This window comes from Glycine soja, chromosome 17, assembly GCF_004193775.1.
Source record: "Glycine soja cultivar W05 chromosome 17, ASM419377v2, whole genome shotgun sequence".
Classification (NCBI taxonomy): domain Eukaryota; kingdom Viridiplantae; phylum Streptophyta; class Magnoliopsida; order Fabales; family Fabaceae; genus Glycine; species Glycine soja.
Genome location: NC_041018.1, coordinates 772539 through 787984, shown reverse-complemented (window position 1 = coordinate 787984; position 15446 = coordinate 772539). Strand labels below are relative to the sequence as shown.

At 30.8% G+C, this 15446-nt stretch overlaps 2 protein-coding genes across 2 annotated transcripts; both read left to right on the top strand.

Annotated features, from left to right (window-relative positions):
• Positions 1-452: 452 nt before the first annotated feature.
• On the top strand, positions 453-1581 carry LOC114392708. Its single transcript, XM_028353926.1, has one exon. The coding sequence runs from the start codon at positions 720-722 to the stop codon at positions 1314-1316; it is 597 nt and encodes a 198-aa protein (XP_028209727.1). The 5' UTR covers positions 453-719; the 3' UTR covers positions 1317-1581.
• Positions 1582-11911: 10330 nt separating this feature from the next.
• On the top strand, positions 11912-14031 carry LOC114392269 (1-aminocyclopropane-1-carboxylate oxidase-like). The gene is made up of 4 exons (XM_028353328.1): positions 11912-12095; positions 12190-12419; positions 12543-12876; positions 13470-14031. The coding sequence occupies exons 1-4, from the start codon at positions 11991-11993 to the stop codon at positions 13758-13760; spliced, it is 960 nt and encodes a 319-aa protein (XP_028209129.1). The 5' UTR covers positions 11912-11990; the 3' UTR covers positions 13761-14031.
• Positions 14032-15446: the final 1415 nt, after the last annotated feature.

The window sequence follows — 15446 nt, the reverse complement described above, 5'->3', positions numbered from 1 at the left end:
AATTTGGACTTTTTTAGTTTATGAATACAAACTATTTCAGGATGTTTATCTATTCATGCATGCATTTAATAAAATAAACAGTTGATTAAACTGTTATTAAAAATAAGATAATTGCACACGGCAAAGAGCCACGTGGAAAATCCTTGGTTCGTTTGTCAGCTTCAATGGCCACTGGCTTTTGACTTTATCGCTAAGGCCAGCAGCCAGCAGAAGAAGCAACAAAGAAAAATGTTACCAATAATATGTTTTTATTAATTGAAATTTATAACAAAAATGATGTGATTTTATTATTTTTGACTAGTCCCAGTACTTACTGAATCCTACTCATAATTTATAATAAAATTTAGTGAGTAAAAAAAGACATGAAAAATTGACAAAAAAGAATCTAAATTTTGCAGCGTAATATTTAAAAAAGAATAATTAGTAAAAGGAGCCGAAACAAGTGAGAGAAAAAAGTAATGTTATTATGCAAACGCATTGGGCTTGGCGTTGTGTTTGTTTTGTTTTCTTGCACCGCATTCAATATCTCTCTTTCTTCTATTTTGTCCTGATCAGCTTTGTTCAGTTTCTTTCTTTCTTTTCCCAAACACACTTAGTTTCGAATTCCTGTATTTTCAACAACGGAGCGTCCAACCCATCCGTTTTCCGTTGGCGTCATTGAAGCACATCACGGGATCTCTCTCTCTCTCTCTCTCTCTCTCTCTCTCTGTGTGGTCGACATGAGTCAACTCGGTCTCATATTGCAGGAATCGCTCCGCACCGAGAGAGAAGCAAGAACCATTCTGGGTTTGTTAACGGAGCAAATGGACAGCGTCGGTAGAGGCCAACGGAGGAGACGGACCCTCAAAGAACGCCTCAGATTCACCGGAATCGGCTGTTGTGGAGCCACGTGGGTTTTCCGTCCAATTGTCAGGGACGAAGGAGGAGGGGCACAAGCACAACAACAGCCGCAGGAAACAAATGCGGGTCAAGATCCGAATCATACTGGGCCCGAACATGTGGGTCCGAGTCAGTCGAGTTCGGGAATGAATCTTGCGGCGGCGCTGGCGGCGGAGCGTCAGTTCCGTGAGGGTGAGGGGACGCCTTTGAGGGTGTCGTTGATGCGGCTGTTGGAGGAAACAGAGGGTGGGGATGCGGCGGTGGAAGCAGTGGGGAATGATTGGGTGTGCTGCGTGTGCATGGGAAGGAAGAAAGGCGCGGCATTCATCCCGTGTGGGCACACATTCTGTAGGGTGTGTTCGAGGGAGCTGTGGTTGAACAGAGGTACTTGTCCCCTTTGCAACCGTTCCATACTCGAGATTCTCGACATCTTCTGAAATCATCACCCTTTTTCTTGGATCCTTCTCGCCCACACATTCATACAGCCCAACTAAAATAATAATTGGTGTATTTTATTTCTCTAGTACTAGCTTTGTAGCTATCTTTGCTTCACTCATATGATATGGGTGTGTATCTGTGTATACACCTGCAAGCAAAGCCATGTCTCGGATCTTTTAATTTTGTTTGAAATTCATATATGCTAATGTTGGGATAAATTTGGCGCTTCAATGATCACATTTCTAGCAAGGGGGACCATTTTCATTGGCTTTTATTTTTTTTATGCTCAAGCTCAATTAATTACAATTGATTTGTCACGCACATGAGGTGATGTTTTTCTTATGCATGCCACACATTTGTGATTTGTGGCACAGTCACATTGACACGTGCATTCTGCAGTCGGTTAGTAGCCAACCCTCTTTGTTGGCACAAATGTACCCAACATTCTACAATACACACACACACGACAACATTTACCTTGTGTTACACTTGCGGGCAGATAGATATAGGAGTGGATCCAAAAATATAAACGAAATCCCAAGTATAGCATTCAAAAATTAAAAATCAATTGAGTGTATCAGTGAAAAGTTCCACAATATCCTCTCACCATTTAGACAGCATAAATATTCAATTTATATTGCACCGAGATTCTGCTTTTAACTTGCTGGTGGGCTGGGCCGGGTGGTGTTAAAGAAATGAATTTTTGAGCTGTCTATTTTGTAGAAAAAATATATTAAACAGAGAATGCCAACAAGTTAAATAGATACGATGAGAATTCGAAAAACATAAAAGAAGAAATATATGTGTCAAAAATTAAAGTTTGAATATTTAAAATTATCTTAAGAAATTACTTGATAAAGTTCTTTCCATTTTTTCCTTTCTCAAACTAATCAAATCCAGCTACATTCTTTATAAAAGCATGTAAAAATTGGGTGTCCGCGTCAATTTAAGCTTAATATAAATACACCCCGACGATTCTTGGTGTATACATAGATGAATCGATATTTGAAGTTATTCAATATTCAAGCTTATTTTTAATTTTAAATCCAAATTATGTGAATGGTGATGAATGGGGTTTGAAGTTTATATATTTTTTTATCTGTTTTGAGAAATAACAAAAATTTGTTTACAAAGAATTTTGATTTGTTCTTATCGAACTTTAGGGAATAGTCTTGCGCTTCAAAGTTGAGAGCTATAACACTCTTATACTCTAATAGTTTCGTGATCTCAAAAGGGTTTTGTACTTTTAGTTACTCAAAACAATTTTTAACAAATTATCGAAAAACTTAAAATCTTTAAAACTCGTGTAAATTTACTTAATGTATAGCTGAGTCTAGAGAGAGTTAAGATTCTAGTCATCATTGCTCCAAATGTCGCATACCATGAAGTCAATGTCATGGATATCTACACACTACACAGGTAACACCATACAAAAAGAGCTTTTTAGAATCCAAGATTGATGCCAAAAGCTCGTTTGACCACCTCCAATTTTTAACGTGAATCCATCTTCCAACCAATCCAGAGCCTTTAGCACGAAATTCCAATTAGTAGACCTCCTTCTTATAGTATGTGCCATGAATATACATCCCTCCTTCAAATACTTCATAGACAATATAAACACCCAATTTTATTTTTTTTTATTAACAAAAAATTTCTGCCACTTTCACTATCACTCATGTATATATATAAAAAAAAAAAATCACTGACAAGACAACTACCTACATCGAGTATTTAAAATCAGTACTCACGTTACAGCCACATTAAATCCGTCCCCAATCCTAAGAAAACATATCAGCTAGTATATATTAAAGAAAAAGCACAGTACTCCCATTATTTGCTCCATTCAAGCAATCCCATGTTGATCCATTAATAAGCCACGTGCTTGTTACCAAGTCAACAACACCAACCCGAGCCAAAGCTTTTTAGCCAAGTCCACCCCGTAAACAAAATACTCTGCATTGCCAGCTCCTTTTCAAATTGAATATTTCTAAATATGCATGAATTTCACAAACACCAAACTATTGAACACCAAATTTCACAGAAGTCATGCCACAAGCACCAAACTATTGAAAACCAAATTATATAAGCTTTCTGAGTAGAGTAATCAATCACATCACCTGCATCAACTGATAACATTTAATTAGGATGCCATTTTTTTTCATTTCCTGATTTTATTCTTTTCGGTTTATATTATTGGGTGATTGGGAAAAGGAAAATGCATAACTTGGATTGCTGGTTTTATAATTTTCTATTGATTAGTTACTCTCACTTGGAAGGACTGCAATTTGTGAATTTAAGAACGAAATAAATAAAATTTAGTAGTAGATAAATGTTCATTCATTGATTAGTGTCACTATAACTTTATCAGAACTAATCAGTATTCCAACTAAAGATTCCTGATACAATGTTTCTCCCGAATCCTTATCCTTATTGTACGTATGGCCACGAGAAGTAGAAAGTGTAAAAGGCATTATATATAACTAGATAAAAATGGGTTCTTCCAATTAATGATAATAAATTGAAAAAATCTACAACCACAACGTTCCTGTTTTATAAAAGTGACTTACGTACATACATTTGAATTTAACTATATTAATCACTTGGAAGTAGACGCTTTCTCGTTTAGTACAAGGAACGCATGTTTTTTGGACGTGAAAAGCTTTCATTGTTTTGATTACTAATTTGAGTTAATGGGTCGAGGGTCAGTAGTCATCAAGATTAGTAGTCTCCATGTTGTAAGTTCAGCTTCAGAAAGATTGAAAGCCTTTTTAGCTTAATTCCTTCCATGTGGTCATCGCAACGTTAACGTGTTTCTGTCTCAATTTTTGCTGATGCTGACCGATCCAATATTTAATATAGAAACCACGTATTTGGTGTAATTGTGCAATTTGAATAATTTTTCATTTCATATGTTGTCCCGTTGGTGTGTGTCTAAGATGTTATTATTCGGTTATTCCCCCCTCCCCAAATTAAGGTACTGTATAGTGCATAGAGCATTGAGCAATGGTTCTTAATTAGTAGACAGCAAGATTCTTTATCGCTCAAGCTTCTTCAATAAAAAACTTAAACATTCTTAATTTCTCTAATTGACATTCCTCCAATAATGTTCCTGAAGACTCTTGTCAGAAGCAATGATTACGCAGATCTTGCTTTGAAATTAGTCAAATTAGGATGCATAAGGACGGTGTTCCTGAATAAGGTAGTTTTCCTTCCACTAGCTATCAACAACAAAAGACGTAATCATATAAAATATTAATATTATCTGCGTTTTGAAAACTGATTCAGATTCTTGATTTGTGCTTGATTAATAGGTTTTCCTTCAGATAAGTTTTTCTGTAAGTATTTATTTTGATTTTTTTAATTTAAAAAAGTTATTTATAAAAATAAATAAAAAAATGTTTGAGAATAAAATAAATAAACGGTCGAGATTTCTTCTTTCTTAGTAATTTTACTCTAATTTAATATAAAATAAAAGATTATTTATAAAAGGGGTTAATTTTAAAAATTACTTCAGATAAAATTTAAATTTAAGTTTATATGTGCAAGAAGAGACAAAGTTTCAGAATTAATTGAGACAAAAGTAAAGTTTAAAGTATTTAATTAGAAAAGAATAAAATTTAAGGATGAATTTAAAGAAATTAAATAACCAGTATACTAATTCGAAATTATAAATTGTACAACGCATAAACCATGCCAGTAAGGAATAATCTTTACCTTGTGGGTTTGCGATTGGCGATTATATTCTCCATGATGACCATTTCTAATGGCAGCTAATGAATAATTGAATATTAATTGTATGTGTTACATGGGTGTCAACTGTCAAGGGATTCTATGAATTTGTAATAGAGCACTTCCAAACTTAATAAACGGAGATTACATTCTTCAATTGATATGACAAGCGATTATCATTAATTATTTGAAGGCTCCTGATCACGAATGAGTTTGATTACATATCACCCTCTTAAAAATGTGAATATATTCGTGTCAATTGATTTAGTACTTCTAAAGAGAAACATTCAAAAGAGGGAATTAGATTAATTATGTTTTATTTTCTTAAATATCTTGTGAAGTTTATTTTTAGTCTTTAAATAAAATATTTAGGATTTATTATTCTTCTGTTAACAGTTTTAATTTCTATTATTAAGTAGCATCGTTAAGTAATAATAAGCGCATTTCCTCTAAATCTTTTATAAATTATCTTCAAAAAAACTCTCAACCCATAACTTTTGAGTAAAGCGAAACTTCTCAAACTGCACTTCTTGAAATTTTCTTTCAAAAACCACGTCTCTTTGAACTCTAGCTAAAAATTACAGATCCATCTCACTAGTAGCTTTCAGTAATCCATGTATATCTTCACTCCATAGAGCAACTATTTTTTACTTCTTCAAAAACTTCTTCTCGAACATTCGTCATAGAAATAGCTCCTTTTATAATCTTAAACCCAAAATGTTTTCAGAAATTATATATACACTTTAAAAAAAGTTTCTGATTACTCTAAAAGTATAAATGGATATACTTATATATTTGTTTCATTCCAAACAAACAAATAAATGTATAAATCTATAATTTATATATATATATATATATATATATTCGATCAATCCTTAAACTTTAACTTTAAAAGTCATGTTACTTGTCAAATAAAATATTCTTTTGAGTAAATTGAAAAGGTATGAACATAATTATGAAAATGAGATCTGATACTTAGTTTCTATCAAATCTTGTATGTAAAAAATTTCCATTACTGAACATATTCCCTAATTCATCCTATATAAAGGAAAGTATATATTAATTCTTTTTTTAGGCAGGAAAGTATTAATTATTTCTCGTAAATTTTTCATATAATTCTTTTGTTAGATATTATTTTTCTTTTATTTTTTTAGAGATGTTTCCACGCTAAAAATTCATGCGAATAATCTTGTGAAAAAGTAAAGTAGGACAATTCGTTTATCCAAGTGTATTGCTTTATTCACATAGCTTGAAATCCACTTTTGTCATATATGCTTAAGGGTCCAAATGACTTTTTACGAGAAAGTATCAACATGTCTCTTAAAAATAGAAATAAAATAAAATAAAAATTGGCCGATTTTTAGAAAAATCAAATGAAAAATCTGCAATATTTAAAATAATTAAATAAACAAACTAACAAAATTTAATAAATGAAATAATCACCAAACATTATTAAAATACATAAACAAATATTACAATCTTTGAAAATGATGAATCAAATGAGACCAAGATATTTGAATAGATAAAAATATTTTTTTTAAAAAAAAACTATTTTCTTGTAAGTGTTAATTAGTGTCATGAGGGCATTGATAAAAAAAATTATTAGGATTTATCAAATTATATTATTTATGTTTTTTTTTTGTTGTCTTTCTCTTATTTTTATAATAAATACTTAATTTTTTTAATTTCTTAACAAATGTGTTTTTAAGAACAAATACCTTAAAAACTGTAGTTAACAACACTAAAAAAAAGTTGTGTAGGCTGCGGAATCCTCACAAGTTACAAGGTTGACAATCAGGAAAGGAATTTCAGAACTCAATATTTGCATTAAATGAAAAATCCTTTTGGACATCAAAAGATATGTGTTCTTCTGATTAATTATTCCCTTTCATGACTACAGCTCTACAAGTCATTGGAGGTCACAAATTGGTATGCACAAATAAGAAAAGAAAGAACAAATTCATAGAATTCAGAATATGAGACAGTACCATAGATCCTGCTTGGACGTGTGGTGTGTGTTCTGTTCCTCTCCTGCAAATAAATTCATAAAACATACTTATGGGCATTAGAGCCACGCAGAATCCATGCATTTTTTAGTTATACTACTTATGTATATGGACACTAAGTCATTCATGGATGTTTTAAGTTATCTAATCTCTTTGGAATCCGTGGAAAGAATTATGATTGCAAGTTCAGTCAGGATAAATTTAGAAATCATTCAACCAATGCTGCAGACTCGTCGATATGAAATACAAATATATACTATCTATTATGCTACCCTTTACGTACGTATTAGTTACTGGGCAATGTTCGTAATCTAATTACTATTTACTAACTAAAGCATATAAGCTGACCAACTTTTTACATTGCATATACGAATTATCATTTTTTAAAGTTATCTCTGGATTCGCAAGCTGTTCACGTTGGAAAAGGCGTTCACCTGTTTGTTCAACATTTGACTGAAGAACAGAATAAAATCCTCTTGATAATGTTATCACGAACTTTCTTAGATACCAATATACCATAACGGTCCATTAAATGATCTAAGCTTGGATTGGAAATGGATCTAGACGTTTTAATCGAAGTTACATATATGTTGACCCACATATATATTCTTTTCAACAACTCAGTTCGTGTCATTAACTTTTTTAAAGATTATAGGTTAACCAAATCACTCTATAGTCCACTAGTAATCAAAGGTTTGTGGAAATGACATCAGATAAAGAAAAAGAGACAGGGAATTCAGCGGCATGCAGCTTCGTGTTAGTTTCCTACATAACTGTTATGGTTTTAACATCCATCCAAAGTTTTGCTCGTGATTAAGAAATGCTAATGAACTAACGAGAACATGAGACACAATCTGCCACTGCCATTATAGAAAGTAACATTGCATGTGAGTCGAGACCGAAAGTTGGTGAGTCCAATTCCCGTCAACACTGTGCAGCCCATGCTATTGTACGAATTAAAATAAATTAACAAACATTGTTTATTATATATTTCTGTTTGTTTCTGTTTGTAGAAAGATAAAGCCCACTGTTTAGTAGTAGCATACAGAAAACCGAAATTAATTAGTAATTAATTAACCACCATGCCATTTCCACCTCAAAAAAGAAAGAAACATAAAACAGAAAACACAAAGAGAGTGAGACATTCGTGCCATTTGCTCAGGTATACAATTTATGGCTAACATTATATTCGATTAGGAAAAGGAAGAGGAACAAAAGAGAAAAAGACCAACGGCTAGCTAACTAATTCTGGGTTAGTTAATGCTGATCAAAATTATACTCATGTAAAGAGGATTACTTTTGGTTGTTTGTGAGGAATACAATGTTATCGTAGGGAAGTCAACAAAACTCGTACCTGGTGACTGATCAACTTATATATATTTATGACTGATCAATTGTACTTATAAACTTTTTTGTTACTATTCTTTTTTGGGGATATATGTTGCATTGTTTTATTCTCTTCTTTTGAATATTAATAATACGCCGTTTGGCTTATAAAAAAAAAACCTTTAGTTATGATTAATATGTGATTTCATGTTTTAAAAGATTTTTTTCTTGAATCTCCTCTCTTAATTTTTTATTATTGTAAGCAGGTCATTTAAAAAAATCTCAAAACTTCTCCTCTTCATGACCTTAATCTCTTATATCTACAAAATCTTTGATTCTTTTCTTCTTTTTATCAGTTTTTCAACTTTTGAATCTTGTAAATCATTTTCTATCTCAAACCTGGCCTATATTAAACCAGATAACAAAGAATTGAGGATTTTATATAAAGAAAAAGTTATGAAAGTATTTAATTGTAATAATTGATAAATTAAGGGGGCATTTGGTTTAAGATTTTTTTTTCCTGTTTTTTGTTTTAAGTTTGTGTAAAGAAATAGTAAAACTATAAAATAAAATAATAAAAATTTGTTTTCTAATTGTTGTTCTTGTATATTTTTCTTAAATGAGAAATATAATAAAAAATTAACAATACATCATTTTGCAATTAAAGGTGATTTTTTTCAAACCAAACAACTGAAATTTAAATAAAAGATCATTGAGAGATTGAAATCGTATACTAACTATAAGAAAAAGATTAACAATTAAACCTATATTCGATTTTGCATTAAAAAACAATTAAACCTATGTTTATGCATGTGTTCAATCTAGTGTGAGTTTTGGGTTCTATATATGCATGATAATAATATGATGGTATATTAAGTCTAAGATTTAGCTTTATTTAGTGAATGATAGAGAGAAAAATATGTCACGAGTGACATAATTAAACGTAAGAATAAAAATAAATGTTTATGTACGAAAAAAAAACGTACGATGATAGCTTAGGTAAATAATGTTATATTTACATGTTGAGTTAGAAGATCATCGTTTAGGATTTAATTATGCGGCAAACATTTCCCGAAATCTCTCAATGCATGTCTTGTTAGTTGATTCCTTTATTAGTGCAATTGGCGGTGATCAAAAGGGTTACCTTTTTATGGCATGCGTTGCTTTTATCGTTTTCCCTTTTCCCTGATGAAATGATAATGTTGCTGCCTTTGTCACAAGTCACAACTAATAATTAAATATTGTAAAAAGACAGCCAAAAATAATGAGTAGAGCTTGTGCATAGATTACATAAACATTTATAATCCGATTATTTGTAAATGATCTATACTACTTGAGAAGAAAACACATTTTTTCTTCTAGTTAGTACGTTAGAGGAATCATTTGTAGGAGATAAAGCCTTTTCAACCCAAATATATATATCCATAATATCGTGAAGTTAACTTTTTTAGGCAATTTTTGTTTTCAAACACAAGACATAAACTTAAAATTTAATTTTAAAAAGTCAAGTATATATTATTGGAACCAACCACACTCACTAACTAAGAAAATATATATGAATGAGTTGAGATTCATTCTACTAATTTACGTGGTGGTTGTTTCTATCAATGCCTAAGTGCTTTTAATACCAAGTACCAGTTTATAAATAAATATTATATTATTTTTAAGATTATAGAAAAAAAAAATTAAATTTGGAATGTGGAGTATTAGATTTAGAATATCACCCTCCCTTTTATGTTTTTGATAACTCACCCTTACTTTCTTTATCTTCTCTTTGGGTGGAAAGTAGATATTAAGATAATTGTGATTTTGATGTTTGAGTAGTGCTAGATTGTAGTTTAAGATTGTTTTACATAAATTAGGAAAAAATACTTCATTCATCCTAAAATAATAATTGTAGTCCTAGATGTTTTACACAAATAAAAAAACAATAAATAAATAAAATAGTATAATAATTTTATAAAATTAAGTTTATTTCATCATTAATTTATTGTAGATTATATTATTCACCATTAATATTATAAAAATATAAATAAAAAAAATAATTAATATTATATTAAAAAATAAAATAATAATTATTTTAAGAAAAATATTTTTCTCTTTACACAACAGTTATAATAAAACTGATAAGTAACATTTTCTGTACACAGTGGAGGTTTATTTAATATTAATGGGGTGGGAGTTTTAAAGTTAGCCCTTAGTAGTTAGTAGCCACATGTGGATGTGGGGTTGGATCATGAGTTGATGAAGAAACTAAGAGAGGATGAACAGCTACCAAAGAAGTATATAGGGTCCCATCATTTCCTACAAAAAATGAAGATGCATGACTCAAACTCCCTAGGGTGTGAGTATCAAGGCCACATTCTGTGTGACAAAAGATGGTAGCTAGTGGGATGGTCCACAGGGTGTGAACACGCACATACTCCACGAGTGTCTCTCCTGCATGTCTTTTAGAACTTTGAGATTAGATTTTGTTTCCCATTATTTATCCATTTTCTCTTTCCATTTCCCCAGATTAAAGTTGCCCACCCAATTTCTTTATTCTCTGTGAGTGGCACTACAGAATATATACATGGTGAAAACAACAATGATCCCTTCATAATTTGCCGTAAATATTTCAGCTTCATACCTCCCGTTATTTACCAATACAACAGTGTGACATAATAAAAAAGTCGATCTTTTAAATAGATTCAGTATTTAAAGAAATTAATCTTTACCACTCAATTTTGGGATTTGAAAATATCTGAATTCTTTGTTTAAAATATATATATATATATATATATATATATATATATATATATATATATATATATATATATATAACAATTAATGCACACTGCTCAATCAAAAAGTTTATTAATCTTCAACTTAAATATTATTATACATATTTATTCCTTGCACATTTGGTTAACAAAGGAAAATGTTACTATTGAATCCTACGTACATTATTACCCAATTGAAAATATTTGATTCTCATAATCATATTAAGAATCAAAAATGTCAACTGACTGTGTAATTAAGTAATTGTCTGCGCGAGCGTACGTGTATGTTATATGAGATTTTATAAAGTATATTCACTTATATATCTTTTTTTTAAAAACGTATTTTAACAAATTATACTTTCAAGTGTAGTGTATTTTAAGAAAATCAAATTATGACATCAAAATATTTTATCTAAACATCAAAAGAATTTATATTATCAAATTTCCACACTATTATTTTTTAGAAGAAATATTTTCACAAACTATATATAAATATATTTAAGAAGAAAAATTATTTATCAATTGTATCATGTTTTAATTATGAATACTTACTATGAGAATAGAACAGCACCTACAAGGAGGAGGAGAGAGAGTTGTCTCTTAATGAAGAAGAAAAAAAATTATATGTATTTAATTGATTTTCGTAAGAATTTTAATATCATGGTACCCATGAAGAGCACTAATCTTTTTATGTTTTATATTTTTGAATTAAATAATTTGTTCCTTAGAGAGTCTCATTGAAGCCGAGGGCCTATAAATTGCATCGCAGACAATGGCACTCCTAACAGCATATAGTCACATAGGCTATTAAGGGTTAGATATATAGAAAAACAAAGGAGAAAAGATAGAAATGGAGAACTTTCCAGTTGTTGACATGGGAAACCTGAATAATGAAGAGAGATCAGCAACCATGGAGATAATCAAAGATGCCTGTGAGAACTGGGGTTTCTTTGAGGTACTCTTAATTAAGCAAAATCTATTCTCCTTCATATTTTTGTTTCAAAATGAAAAGGCTAACATATTCTTTGTTTTTATTTTGTTTTCTCAAGTTGGTGAACCATGGGATATCCATAGAGTTGATGATGGACACCGTGGAGAGGATGACAAAAGAGCACTACAAAAAGTGTATGGAGCAAAGGTTCCAAGAAATGGTAGCAAGCAAAGGCTTGGAGTCTGCTCAATCTGAAATCAATGATTTGGACTGGGAAAGCACTTTCTTTTTGCGCCATCTTCCTGTCTCTAACATCTCAGAGATCCCTGATCTTGATGAAGATTACAGGTCTTGCTCCACATACACCAATATATATATATATATATATATATATAGATAGATATAGATATAAAACCTCTATTTCTACTTGTTTTAGTTTTGTGTTTCATTCAGAGGTCATTTTGTTTTCAGGAAGGTAATGAAGGATTTTGCCGTGGAACTGGAGAAACTGGCGGAGCTAGTTCTTGAGTTGCTGTGTGAGAATCTTGGGCTAGAGAAAGGGTATCTGAAGAAGGTGTTCTGTGGGTCAAAGGGACCAAATTTTGGAACAAAAGTGAGCAACTACCCTCCATGTCCGAAGCCAGAGCTGATAAAGGGGCTGAGAGCCCACACAGATGCTGGTGGCATCATTCTACTCTTCCAAGATCACAAGGTCAGTGGATTGCAGCTCCTCAAGGATGCCCACTGGATTGATGTCCCCCCAATGCGCCACTCCATTGTCATCAACCTTGGAGATCAACTTGAGGTATATTATTATTATTATTATTTTATATTTACCCATCCCCTGCTCCCTCTTTCTTAATATTACTCACCTTATCAAAATCTCACATCTTGTTGCCTAAAAAAAACATTTGTTTTGCAAAATTTGTTTGTTTTTTTTCTTTAAAATATTTTAGATGATACATTGAACAATAAAGTGTTTTAAATAGTGACAAAAATGTTGTTTAAAGAACTTGTAAATACGAAAAATAAAATAAACATATTTTATAAAATTAAAACATTATAAAAAAAAATTACAATGGTAAAAAAAACACTAAATTAAAGAGACAAAAGAAATATTTAAACTGCTAAAATATCATACAATAAATAATATATATATTAATATAGTAAAAAAATTATATGATCATTTAATTATAACATCATATATACTAAAATTTATTAATTTTTAAAATAATTATCTTAAAAGTTATATTAAAAAATGATTTTTGACCGATTGATAATAGAGAAACTTTTAAAATGTCATATTCAAAGAAAAGGTGGCATACTTGGGGGGAAAGAATGTATGTAACATTAACTTTCTTCATTAATTTAACAGCTTGTTGTTTCTGGTCAAAACAGGTCATCACCAATGGCAAATACAAGAGTGTGATGCACCGTGTAATTACTCAAACGGATGGTAATAGAATGTCCATAGCCTCGTTTTACAATCCAGGCAATGATGCATTGATCGCTCCAGCACCGGCCTTGGTGAAGGAAGATGAGACTAGCCAAGTTTATCCTAAGTTTGTTTTTGATGATTACATGAAGCTCTATGCTGGCCTTAAATTCCAGGACAAAGAGCCAAGATTTGAAGCTATGAAGGCCACGGAGTCATCCAACATTAATTTAGGGCCCATAGCAACGGTCTAAGCCTCAGATTGAAGCATTATATTAATTATAATATAATATATGTTTACTAAGATTACTGCTATCTTTATTTGCTATGGATGCTCCGTTATGCAGCATGTGTAGCATAATATATAGTTCAAAAATAAAGCATTAGCTTGATATGGTAGTTTATTTGTGTAATATATGTGATGGTTAAGTTGGTGTCATGTATTGATGCACTTCTTTTATTAGAAAGTAACCCGATCTTAGCTATTTTATAAAGAACTCTCTCCCATGATTCTTCTTTGGCTTATTATGCTTCTTCTTTTCTTTCTTTTTTTTGTTACATTTGGCTTATCATGCTTTGAAATATTCTTGCCATACAATAGAAAGTAATAAAAAAATAAATTGCCTACCTATGGATTTGGTACTTGGCATATCCTACTAGCACCTTAATGTTATAAAAAAGTGCCTATAACTAGAACCTTTCATAACAACTAGTGGAGGATTTTTTTTTTCCTTTGCTATTTTGGTTTGTGAAATTGGAAATATCGTATAATTCTTGTAATTCGTGCTTTCTTCAATAATTTAGTTTCATAACTCTCCATGAGTATTTCTTACATGGATGTATTTTAGGAAATTGGGTCAAACTTCAATATCCAAATGATGAATTGAATTAAAAAGAAAGGAAAAAAAAAAACTCAAATATGTACTTGGATCATCTCATCACACAGTGGAGATATGTTGGATATAAAAATTTGGAGGACTTACCGCAAACCTAAAAAAAAGTAACTGTCACATAGTTAATTAAGTTATTAATTAGTTTTTATTCGTATTAGTTATTAATTAGTTATTTCTATCATTCTATGGCTCAGTTGTTTAGTGTTTGATGGTGGAAATGAAAGAAATGGAGAGGAACAAAATATATTTCAAGTGTATTTATTAAAATACTTTTGTTTGTGTTTTGAAATCTAAAGTTGTAGAGATTTAAAAGTAAATTAATTTTTAAAATTTTCTCCTTTTCTTATTAATCAAATAGGAAAAGAAATATTTCTCCTCCTTTTCATTAAAATCATATTTCTCTCATTTTTCTAAACCAAACAAAATGTTTAATCAAGATTTTTGTTCTCATCTTCTTTGAACCAAATAGTCCCAACTAGTACCATTAAGAATTAGTAAATAAAATGGTTTTATATATAAAAAAAATAATGGTAATATTTTATATGAAATCAGGTGAAGAGTGTGAATAATATTTTTCATATAAAAAATTTCTATTTTATTCCTTAATCAGTATTCTAAAAACATTTGTTGACGTTTTCTTATTTTTATGGATATTTTGGTCCAAATTTTAACACGTTTTCTCCATTTTTCCCCCCTCGTACTGTCGTACATACATGGTTTTAATGTTGCATACAGGTTATGAGGTCAATAGGTGTGTTATACGCAGTACATGTACATTAATCAGTCTCTAACTTCTCTGTCCTTGTCAAGTTCTATTGCCATAACAGTTTATTTTCTTAAAAAGAAAATTCGGTGCCTTACAGATGTTTTTCTCCTTGGTAACGTAATTCTTGTGAATTCCAAGTTTCCTTGTGAAAAACAAACTAATGCATTAAATTATTATCAATCCCTTGACATTGGAAAGCAACCAAACAAGAATGTTGATAATATTAAGAATCCAAAGTAGGTAGGAAAGCATAATCGTTGGATTTGCAAAATCAACCCCGA

Bases quoted from the DNA above. Each gene is read 5' to 3' on its own strand.
- LOC114392708 (XM_028353926.1), top strand. From the start codon at position 720: ATGAGTCAACTCGGTCTCATATTGCAGGAATCGCTCCGCACCGAGAGA.
- LOC114392269 (XM_028353328.1), top strand. From the start codon at position 11,991: ATGGAGAACTTTCCAGTTGTTGACATGGGAAACCTGAATAATGAAGAG. The intron at 12,096-12,189 runs GTACTCTTAATT...TGTTTTCTCAAG, and splicing joins AGAACTGGGGTTTCTTTGAG to TTGGTGAACCATGGGATATC. The intron at 12,420-12,542 runs GTCTTGCTCCAC...TTTTGTTTTCAG, and splicing joins GATCTTGATGAAGATTACAG to GAAGGTAATGAAGGATTTTG.